Below are 12,098 nucleotides of genomic sequence, written 5' to 3'. Positions count from 1 at the left end.
TGTTCTGCAAAGGAACAAATTTCATGACATACGATATTAAACCTGATCCTGAAGTTCTGGTCATGGTATTATTGGAAGAATGTGGAGGCTTTGGTGAGGGTGCAGGTGAGGTTTACTTGGATTAGAGGTTGGACAGACTTGGATTGTTTTCTCCGGAGTAATGGAAGCTGTTGACAGATCTGATAGAGGTTTATAATATTATGAGAGGGCCAAACCAATGTACAGCAAGTGGATTGTGAGAGCAAGGCCCCACCATGTGTGATCTGATGAGATTGGGTAACTGAGTATTAGTAATCCGTATTGCTGGTGCCATGTTTCTCAATAACAAAATTTACTTCCCTTATTGAACAGTAGCCTGCTCCGTTTTTACCTTGGCCTGTTAGTTGGAATTGTGCAAGTGGAAACTTGACGTACCAGGTTCATTTTGCGTAAGCTTAGAGGTAATCCTGTCATCCAGTGTTTTTTTTTAAACAGAAGTTTACACACACCAGAAAGTCTTTGCCCAGCGTGGCAAATCACGCTGCACCATCTGTATGCTGCACTATTTCTCAATTATTTTGTGAAATCTTAAAAATTTTGGTAAGCTATTTGATCACAATAAATTTCAAACTAAGTTACAGAACTTAAATGATAGAAAAGTCAGACCTTCTGCTCACAATATTGTGCTGACCTCTTAACCTACTCCAAGATAAACCTGACCCTTTTCTCCCACATAGCCCTTCATTTTTCTATCATCTATGCGCTTATCTAAGCATCTCTCAGATGCCCTTAATTTATCTACCTCTACCACTACCCCTGGCAGTGCGTTCCTCGCACCCACCTCTCTCTAATTAAAAAAAGATAAACATACCTCTGACATTACTCCCTACGCTGTCTTTGGATGAATTTAAAATTATGCCCCCTCATATTAAACATTTCTTTTGTGTGATTGAAACTGTATTCAACTAGTAATATATTTAACAACATCTGTTTCACTTGGGAGAGCTGAAACTTGCTCTTCACTTGAGTTGATTTATTTTGTGGAGGTTTTTAAATCTTCCTTCCTCCACCCTGACTGTGTTTCTGAATTTAATTTAATTTCTGAATTCAAAGAATCATATGCACATTGTCTCTTCAACCCAATCTGTTTATACTCCAGGTGATTTTCCATTCAATCCCTCTATCCTTTGTCATCTAACTCTATTCCTATCTCCTTCATTTGTTTCCTCTTCAAAGGTTCATTTATTATCAAAATATGTATGCAGTACACAGCTGCGATTAGTCCTCTCCAGAGAGCCATGAGACCAAAAAAAACAGGGAAATCGTTGAAAGGAGAACATCAACCCCTGCCCTCACCCACACAAAAAAAAACAAAAACTCCCCTTCCAAGGAGATCAATAGATTTGCACTATCTTTCACAACTTGGATATATTAATACTGATTATTTTATGGTTTGGTACAGGAGCTAAGCATTTAGCAAAATGCTTTACATTGGCTTCAGTGTCTGTCACTGTCTGTAAGGAGCTTGTATCTTTATATGTATGGGTTTCTTCCAGGTGCTTCAATTTCCTCCCACATTCCAGAAATAAGACACATGGATTCGGGCTAGTAAGTTGCAGACATGCTACGTTGGTACCGGAAGCATGGTGACATTCACGGGCTGCCCCCAGCACACCCTTGGACCATTGGCCCTTGACACAAATGACGCATTTCAGTCTATTTTCAAAGAACATCTGGCAGAAAAAAACCTGATCGTTAAGCTTTGGCTAGTAATGCAGTGGGCTGGGCTAATAATCAGAGGTATAATGTCCCACTACAGCAACTGGGCACAGATAGCTTCTCTTAGAAGTAGGTTAAGCCTACCTTTCCCAGACTTTAGAAGAATGTGAAGTGACTTCATTAAAACATGATGCTTGGAAGGCAGGTTAGAATAATGTGGAAAAATTCCTTTTGGATGAAGGATTGTGTTTCAGAATAAGCAACTGCCTTTTTAATGAGTAGGGTGGATTCCCTTAATGGAGAAGGCCTGTGCGTAATTTTGTTTAACATGGGGAGGCTGATGCATGGGCAGCTACCACATGTTTGACAGGTCGGGGTCAGGGTTCGGTGGTGTGGAATGCAAGAAGACTGGGGACCCTTTCACTGCCCTTGTGATGTGCCATCTTCTGCCAGCTCCACTGCTGAGGTCTTAGTTGGATCACTCTTTGCCTGCAACCTTCCACTTGACCTTGCGTCCATGGATGACCATAGCAGGAGCTAAACTCTGAAGCAGGTGTTCAAGTAGGGTTGCCAACTTTCTTTCTTTCTTTCTTTCTTTCTCTCTCTCTCCCTCGTGATCTCGCTCTCTCTCATACAAGGGACAAAAGTAGCAGTCAAATATGGGACACTTGTGTTTACCCCGAGGAAAGACTACCATGACCATGAAGCCTAGCGTGGGCACCTGTGTGCGCATACATGACGTGTGTATGTGCGGATTTTTTTTCTACAAATTGGTTTTGGCTTAATCGTCCCGATTTTTTCTGTTACGTGAAACCACACTGTACCTACAATATTTCTACTTTATATAGGCTGTGTATTTATCATATCATTCCTGCTTTTACTATATGTTAGTGTTATTATAGCTTTTGTGTTACTTGGTATGATTTGGTAGGTTATTTCAAGTTCAACAGTGCGTGACAGGGAATGAGGAAAGGTGCAGCTGACTCGTATCGTTTCATATCGCCAAATCATATTGTTTCCTCGCGGCCCGGTAGCACATGCTTTGCTCGGTGGTTGGGGACCACTGTTTTAGATGCTATTAATCTCAGGAACTCACTAGCCTCTTCACCATGACAAGGTGACAATCTTCTGACAAGGACTATTTAGTAGTGTCCTCTTGCAGATAGTTACAACTCTGTGGAACTCTCTGCCTTAATTTTGTAGATTCTGAGTCACTGAACATGTTCAGGAAAGAATCTAAGAGTCAAGGGCCAAGGGTTAATGCAGGAGGCTGTTGAGGGAGAGTAATGTGTTACACGCACAAATGCATTTTGTGTGTGTTGCTCTGGATTCCCAGCATCTGTGGAATGTTTATAATGTGGTGTGTTGTTGTTGAATGTTCGAAGGGTTGCCAGACTATTTGCTGCTTCCAGTTCATAGAACATGATTTGAAGAAGAATCTTTCTCTTGCATTGGGTTGTTAATGGAATAATCAGGGGCATTTCATTCTCCTGAGAGCTGGACGGTCTTGATATATTCAAATGGTGTTAGAGACAAAGTCCTATTCTGCTATTGCAGTGATGAAGAGACCCACGGGCAAGTGATTATCATTCATTTGATAGTTTAGTCTAACTAATATGTTGGCTATTGGAGGTGTTGAGCGTGTTGTTTTTCTATTTTCTGTCTTTAGCACATTCTTCAGCCATGCCTTTAGTGAATGGAGACAGCGGACACAGCCATCCAGAGGCAGATAGCCACAATGAGAAAGGAGATGGTGAGACTCGTGCAGATGATGGGAATGAGCAAGAAGTCATCGTTATCCAGGATACAGGATTCACTGTTAAGATACATGCCCCGGGGATAGAACCATTCGATCTGCAGGTGAGTGTCATAGCAATCCAAAGTTCAGCTGGTTTTAAGGAAACCCAGTGGGTTTTATAAGCATCCTCAAACTATTCATACATAAAACTCATCCAAGGAGAAATTTGGTATTGGATAATTGTATTGAAAGGTGGAACAAGTTTGAAAGGCTGAATGGTCTTTTTTTGTGTGTAAGTGCCATTTAGCTCATAGTCATACTTTATTGATCCCAAGGGAAATTGGGTTTTGTTACAGTTGCACCAACCAAGAATAGAGTATAGATATAGCAATACAAAAGCATAAATAATTAAATAATATTATGTAAATTATGCCAGGAAATAAGTCCAGGACCAGCCTATTGGCTCAGGGTGTCTGACCCTCCAAGGGAGGAGTTGTAAAGTTTGAAGGCCACAGGCAGGAATGACACAGTGGTTTTTTTTGCCTTTTTCCTAAAATTTGTAAACTTCAAGGAGAGAAAGTAACACTCTGGAAACATAAAATAAACAGGACACTTCAGTAATGGGTACCAAACCTGTGCTCCTCTGTATAAAAATGATGGCGTTATTGTGTCAAATTTTCCTCCAAAAAGGGACTTCCATGTTCTTCACACTGGTTAGTCGATCTAGCATTTTAGATAGTTCCCTGAGCTCAATAATATCAATAAAACAGATTTAAGAATTTCACAGATCAGGGTGACAGACTTCGAAGGCAAGTTGAGGTTGTAATGGGAAAGTGGTAAACGGTGGATTTTTCAGGAAGCTCTTGAAGATGATAAACAAGATAAAGTTTTGGAAGCGAATTTGAATACCTGATGAAATGGCTAGTTGCTTTCTCACTGTCAAGATGCCCGAGGAAACCACACCACAGGAAATGTGAAGTTTATGGGAGGGGTGATTTTCAAACAGTTCTTAAGGATGTAGAATGAAGACTTTTGGAAAAGAATCGAAAGTGGTATGAGGGTGAAGTTTATGCACAGCAAGTGCTTGTGATCTGAAATGATTTGCTGGGGCAGATAACAGACTTGCTGAGCAGAATGATTGCCTTCAATGTTGTCATCTTTCTGATTCTACAATAAGAAATGAGAGCAGGAGAGCTCCTTACCCTTGACTAAACCTTATTCTTGCTGACTAGGTACTCAAATCTGAATTTTTACCAGGAGTGCTGTATCATCACCTTGAGACTCCCTTACTCTTCATTAATCATTCTCTTATCTATTTACTCAGCCGGTTTTCAAACCTTATCCTCTCAAAATGGGTGATTTACCTTTCTGCAGGGTACACTTCCATCTGCCACTGTTCAACAACTTAACTAGTTGGTGTCTTGGTTATTATCATGTGTTGTGTCATGTGACATGGGTGATCATGGTCTCATGACCATAATTGTTCTTGGCAAATTTCTCCTCTTAAGTGGTTTACCATTGCCACCTTCTGGACAGTATCTTTATAAAGGTGGGTGACCCCATCCATTATCAATACTCCTCAGAGATTGTCTGACATCGGTGGTCGCATAACCAGGACTTGAGGTATGCAGCAGCTGTTTGTATGACCATCCACCACCTACTCTCATGGCTTCACATGATTGGAGGGGCTGAGCAGCTGCTACACCTTGCCCAAGGGTGACCTGCAGGCTAGCGAAGGAGCACCTTACACCTCCTTTGGTAGAGAAGTATCTCCACCCCGCCACCATGCCTCTGTTCTACCACTCATAATAATATACATTTTGACTTGGCTTTGTTTCAGCAACAAATATGTATAGGTTACATTCAGTCTCCTTATTTAAGATTGAAATAAGTTTTATATAGTTAAGGGCCAAACACTGGTTCTTTCCACCCTTCATCAATTACATGCTACCAAGTTGCAAATAACCTGTTTATTCATAGTCTTTATTTTTTAAAAACCTTCTCAATCTATGCTAATATCTTGCCCTGGTTTAGGAGTCATTAACCGATTTCCTTTTGAGTAAAAATTCTAACACTGCTGCTGAATCTGTGATCAGCCAACCTAGTAGGTTCTTTGGTGAAAACCACAGATTCTGAGGTCACATCTTTTCTAATCCTGTCCCACAGCACCTCCAGCTGCTTCTGTTTTAGAAGGTTCTTGTGGTAAGCTTCCACATACCTGGCCTGAATGTACGTTCGGTCTGTTTTTTTTATTTTTGCAGTGTTACTAAGCTCTTAAGTACGTTTAGGGAAGTGGTAATGATCGTGCAAGCTTTGAGTCGAACCTTGGTATTTTCTGCTTTCAGTAAGCAAGTGCATACTTAAGTGAGGGCTCATGGAACATTCCTAGCTGCACTTGTGATGAAGTCCGCAACAAGTGTTGGGAATAGATGCGGCACTTGCAGACTTTAAGGTTAACTCTTTCAGAGTTGAATCTGTTGGGATTAGTTAGCGACCATAAGGTCTAAATCAACGTAATTCATTTTCTGATTTCTTCCACCTCTGGAATGCCAAGGAAGGACAGCTGGCATCATTCTGACTCGGACGGCAATTATAACTGCTTTAGATGCCATGTGTGCAAATGTAATAATGGCTGAGTTGGCTCCCAGGATTTCCCAGCTGGAAGCTACTACGAGGGGCTGGAAGCAGGGTTAGTAAGGGAAGTGAGTGCAGACAGTGTCGACGTGGAACGCTGCTGGGTTTCATTTGAGGAGCAGCTGTACTGCAACAGTGTTTCCCAGCTGAGGGCCTTCAATGTCACCTTGGTTTAAATCATTCTAATTTTCATAGTCAATGAACCAAGCTCCACCTACAGCCCATGACTACCATATATAGCCACGGCTCCGTTCGTGTCACCAGGTCCAGGCTGACACCCCAAGCACTACGGAGGGAGTGCTTCTGTCTGCGGTATCTTCCTTTGAGACGAGGAAAGCCTGTCTGTTCTTTTGAATGGAAGCAAAAGACTTGATACCACTGATCTGAAGAAGAGCAGGGAGTCATGTTTGTTTACCTTAGCATGGAGATTCTCAACCTGGGGTCCACAGAGCCCTTGCTTAATGGTGTTGGTCCATGGTATAAAGAAGATTTATACCATGGAATTCCTGCCTTAGCATCAGTTTAAAAAAAAAAGTAATGTCTTTGTCACTGCTCTTTGTAGTGAAAATAGCTTCTATAACATTATTGATAGGGGTACAAGAATAATTCCTCCATTATATCCTACTGTTATAATGTAGGAATGTCATGTTTGCTATATTATGACATTGACTTCTTTGGCCATGAAGTACATTGTTACTTGCAGATTTTTCACTATTTTGATGATTGTTGGGGGCAACTTGCGAGCAGACTACAGCTGCTTTTAGACTCTAAAGTGCAGCTTCTTTCATTTGCCCGGTGGCCCAGCTCACTGAATGGTATCAGACGTAAACAAAAGAAAAGTGTCAAAATAAAATTGAGAAATGTGAATTTCTCATGGAAGGTGGAGTGTGAACTTGGGCCCTTTGGCCCCTGATGTTGTGCTAACTCTTTAACCTACTCCTATTCCCAAGATCAATCTGACACTTCCATCCACATAACCCTCTATTTTCTTTTCATCCATGTACCCATCTAAAAGTCTGTTAAATGTCCCTAATGTACCTACCTCTACCACCACCACCCCCGGCAGTGCGTTCCATATACCTAAGCTCTGTGTAAAATAAAATAAAAACCTGCCCCTGACATCCCCTTTATCCCAGTACAGTAAAGTTATGTTCCCTTGTATTAGCCATAGCTGTGGGAATAACATTCCAGATCCCCTTCAGATGGCAGAAGGAGGTCTGTGATTAGGTGGACAGCAGGAGATGACTAAGTACCAAAATGGCGAATGACAAGGCTAAATGAACTATAATTAAAGTAAAGAAAGGATCGTTTGGATGGGATATACAGCAGAGTTATTAGAGTTAGGGGCAGGTGATAGTGGTGAGGACACACAAACACACAAACCTCCACTGCTTCCCAGTGAAAAGGTGTGGTAAGCTTCTGGGAGCGATGGAAAGAAGAGAGGCTTATCAGCCACACACCAATTCAGTGATGGTTTCCATGGCTGTCTTAAGACACGGGGCCATTCAGCCCACCAAGTTTGCTCTGCCAGTAAATCATCGCAACCCCATTCTCCTGCCTTCTCCCCCTGACCTTTGACACCCTTACTAATCAAGATCCTGCCAACCTCTGCTTTAAATATACCCAGTGACTTGACCACCACTGCTGTCTGGCAATGAATTCCACAGATTCACCACCCTCTCACTAAAGAAATTCCTCCTCATCTCTTTTCTAAAGGGACATCCTTCTATTCTGAGGCTGCATCCTCTGATCCTAGACTCTCCCACTGTAGGAAACATCCACTCCATTCTATCTAGGTCTCTCAATATTCGATAGGTTTCAATTTAAGTCTGTGTTCCCACAATCAAACTTGAGATTTGTCTCCCTACAAAACAAAGAAACCCAATAGAACCCATTTTTAAAAAAAGACTGCCAAACACTCAATGTGCAGACAGAAAAGAAGCAAATCATGCAAGTAATAAAAGTAAGCAAATCGTATTCAGACCTGCAGTGGGATGTGTGTTCATCACAGGGTCCAGAGGTGATATTGATCAGCGTACTGAGTACTCAATTTACAGGCTAGGGTTAGCAGTATCCTCTTTGTTTGTCATTGCTTTAACACAAGACCAATTGGAAAAAGGAAGCAAAAATGTTATGAAATAAGGAGGAAGAAAAGGTTAATTTTTAAGCTTCAGTCGAGCACCCTTGTAGGAATTCGAGGAGCTTACCCATGTATAAACTTTGAAAGTGGCAGGTTTTTCTCAATGGTTGATTTGTTGTCAAAAATGATAGTTAATAGTCATAGTTGTACTTTATTGATCCCGGGGGAAATTGGTTTTCATTGCAGTTGCACCATAAATAATAAATAGTCATAGAACCATAAATAGTTAAATAGTAATATGTAAATTATGCCAGTAAATTATGAAATAAGTCCAGGACTAGCCTATCGGCACAGGGTGTCTGACCCTCCAAGGGAGGAGTTGTAAAGTTTGGTGGCCACAGGCAGGAATGACTTCCTATGACGCTCTGTGTTGCATCTCGGTGGAATGAGTCTCTGGCTGAATGTACTCCTGTGCCCACCCAGTACATTATGTAGTGGATGGGAGACATTGTCCAAGATGGCATGCAACTTAGACAGCATCCTCTTTTCAGACACCACCGTTAGAGAGTCCAGTTCCATCCCCACAACATCACTGGCCTTGCGAATGAGTTTGTTGATTCTGTTGGTGTCTGCTACCCTCAGCCTGCTGCCCCAGCACACAACAGCAAACATGATCGCACTGGCCACCACAGACTCGTAGAACATCCTCAGCATCGTCTGACAGATGTTAAAGGACTTCAGTCTCCTCAGGAAGTAGAGACGACTCTGACCCTTCTTGCAGACAGCCTCAGTGTTCTTTGACCAGTCCAGTTTATTGTCAATTCGTATCCCCAGGTATTTGTAATCCTCCACCATGTCCACACTGACCCTCTGGATGGAAACAGGGGTCACCTGTACCTTAGCTCTCCTCGGGTCTATCACCAGCTCCTTAGTCTTTTTCACATTAAGCTGCAGATAATTCTGCTCACACCATGTGACAAAGTTTCCTACCGTAGCCCTGTACTCAACCTCATCTCCCTTGCTGATGCATCCTACTATGGCAGAGTCATCCGAAAACTTCTGAAGATGACAAGACTCTGTGCAGTAGTTGAAGTCCGAGGTGTAAATGCTGAAGAGAAAGGGAGACAAGACAGTCCCCTGTGGAGCCCCAGTGCTGCTGATCACTCTGTCGGACACAGTGTTGCAAGCACACGTACTGTGGTCTGCCAGTCAGGTAATCAAGAATCCATGACACCAGGGGAGCATCCACCTGCATCGCTGTCAGCTTCTCCCCCAGCAGAGCAGGGCAGATGGTGTTGAATGCACTGGAGAAGTCAAAAAACATGACCCTCACAGTGCTCGCTGGCTTGTCCAGGTGGGCGTAGACACGGTTCAGCAGGTAGACAATGGCATCCTCAACTCCTAGTAGGGGCTGGTAGGCGAACTGGAGGGGATCTAAGTGTGGCCTGGCCATAGGCCGGAGCAGCTCCAGAACAACAGGTAATTTCAATTCTTGGAATTAACACTGCCACTCAAAGATCCTTCAAGACCTTAGCCAGTTTTGGCCTCCAAGAATTTCTCAATATCCTGACGGGGTGGATGTAGAGTGGGTGCTTCCTCCAGAATTTAAACTTTAAATATTCTGAGTCACCTACAAGCAATGGGGGCAAGGTAACTGCAGGTCAAATGGGAAAGTCAAGTTGAGACAGCTTTCAGAGCATTCATGATATTAAATTGTAGAGTTGACTTGAGGGCAAGACATTTATTGCTAGTCCTGGCTTGTATGATCTTGTTGTAATTCTGATTTTCAATACTCAAAAGTACATGTATGTCACCATATACAACCCTGAGATATATTCTCTTACGCAAATTCAAGAAAAACATTGGAATCAGTGCTATTGATTACTGTCTGTCATTGGTGAATGGGGTGTGGCCAAAACCTCTCTATTTCTCCCTCTGTGCCACTCTGTCACTCTACTGATAAATTTTTAAACCTGCCTCAGGTTAAGCTTTGAAAATCAGAAAAAAAACAGACATTATTAATCTGAAATACAAGCGGGAAATGCTAAGAACACTCAGCAAGTCAGGCAGCATTCGTGGAGGGAAAACAAATCAAAGACTTCTCATTGAAATTTGGGAAGAAGAGAAAACAAACTTACTGAAAAATTAACTCTTTATTTTTACCAATAATGCTACCTAACCTGCCAAGTGTTTCCACCATTTTCCTGGTTTTATATTAATTTCAATTTATGTTGGATAGTGTATTTATTTCACTCCATGGCCACTTTTTTTAAAAAAAAAGAGTCCCTGTATCAAACAAAACTTCTTGTATTTCCTAATTTGTTTTGTTTTGGGCATAGGTTTCTCCTCAGGAGATGGTGCAGGAGATCCATCAAGTTCTTATGGACAGAGAGGATACTTGTCATCGGACCTGCTTCTCTCTGCAGCTGGATGGAAATGTTCTGGACAACTTCTCTGAGCTCAAGTCAATTGAAGGCCTACAAGAAGGCTCTAATCTGAAAGTGGTGGAAGGTATTGACTTGGCATACCATACCATACAGTGTATTAATGTTAACTTTAGGATCAGGCAGAACTAGGTATATCAGCTGGGAATTAAACAAAATTTGTCAGGAAATCTGAGCTTGAGTCCTATTATGTTGGCATCATAAGCACTGCTGTCAGTTGTTCAAGTTGCACTGTGAACATTGCCTTCTGGTCTTGGTGGATGCACGTGAAGAGGGGGGGATTGTTGAGAAAAGGTGGGAGAAATGTGGATATTTCAGTTTGGAAAGAAGGCAGTTAAGAACTAGTTACAAAATCATTTTTCTGAAAATATTTCAAATCAAGGGGCCTGTATTGTGCTGTAGGTTTTCTATGTTTCAGACTTCAAAAGATTAAAATCGGTATTGAAGCATATTGGTTAAGGCTGTTCCTGTTTTGGTCTTGACATTGATTCAGAGTTGAGAGTTCAAATTCACCAGTGTATTCAGGAAAACTAAATGTAAATAATCTGGAGAAATAAAACAAGGTTTATCACTTATAACAATATATGTGAAGCCATAATTATAGCTTCCTTAGTCAGATACTAAGTGCTGGAGAAACTCATCAGTTCTGGTGAAGGGTCTCGGCTCAAAAAGTTGACTCTTTAATCCTCTCCATAGATGCTACGTGACTTGCTGAGTTCTTGCAGCATTTTGTGCATGTCACTCTGAATTTCCAGCATCTGGAGAATCTCTTCTGTTTACGCTTCGTTAGTAAATCTTCAGAGACAAAATACAATGTCTTGCTATGTATGTGAAACCATATGGGTGGGTCTAGTAACTGCCAACTGAGTTCAGGGGCAGTTAGGTGTGATCAGTAAATGTGAATGTTGAAGAATAAGTTAATTTTCGAGTAAGATGAGGAACACTTAAACAATAAGCAGCTAAACTGAGTAGCTCGCTGGGATTTAGAAACTTAATAAAATGGGCTGAACACACAAAGTTGCTGGTGAACGCAGCAGGCCAGGAGCATTTCTAGGAAGAGGTACAGTTGACGTTTCAGGCCAAGACCCTTCGTCACGTTCACCAGCAACTTTGTGTGTTGCTTGAATTTCCACCATCTGCAGAATTCCTCGTGTTTGCGGTTTTAAAATGGGCTGAACAGGTTTTTCATTCTGTTTTGAGTTGTGTTGAAGAACAGCTGAAGTGGAGCAGATTAGTCATTCTATTTTTGTTGCATGTGCGTTTTCTAAGAACCTTACACAGTCCGGGAAGCCCGAATACATGTGCGGCATATCAGAGACCTTCTAAAGAGCTTGGATCCATCTGATTCCTACAATGGTGTGGACTGCAATTCCTTATCATTCCTGAGCACATTCACCGAGGGGGATTTGGGAGGTAAGAAATTGGACGGTGGTGTGGATAGGTAGTGGACTGTGAAACAAAGAAGTATATTCTTAAAGGCTTTGACGAGGTCCTGCTCCCAGCA

At 41.9% G+C, this 12,098-nt stretch overlaps 1 protein-coding gene across 6 annotated transcripts in view; it reads left to right on the top strand.

Moving 5' to 3' along the window:
* The window catches only part of cluha (clustered mitochondria (cluA/CLU1) homolog a), a 100,210-nt gene that overhangs the window by 26,745 nt on the left and 61,367 nt on the right, over nt 1-12,098 (top strand). For all 6 annotated transcript variants that reach the window (XM_063031653.1, XM_063031652.1, XM_063031654.1 and 3 more), the window contains exons 2-4: nt 3,368-3,558; nt 10,490-10,661; nt 11,864-12,007. In XM_063031653.1, coding sequence (XP_062887723.1) covers nt 3,368-3,558; nt 10,490-10,661; nt 11,864-12,007 — 507 coding nt within the window. The remainder of the gene's footprint in view (nt 1-3,367; nt 3,559-10,489; nt 10,662-11,863; nt 12,008-12,098) is intronic.

The sequence above is a fragment of the Mobula hypostoma genome, chromosome 23 (genome assembly GCF_963921235.1).
Source record: "Mobula hypostoma chromosome 23, sMobHyp1.1, whole genome shotgun sequence".
In the NCBI taxonomy this organism is placed as follows: Eukaryota; Metazoa; Chordata; class Chondrichthyes; order Myliobatiformes; family Myliobatidae; genus Mobula; species Mobula hypostoma.
The sequence above is the reverse complement of the archived record's forward strand: the minus strand, read 5'-3'. Positions and strand labels throughout refer to the sequence as shown.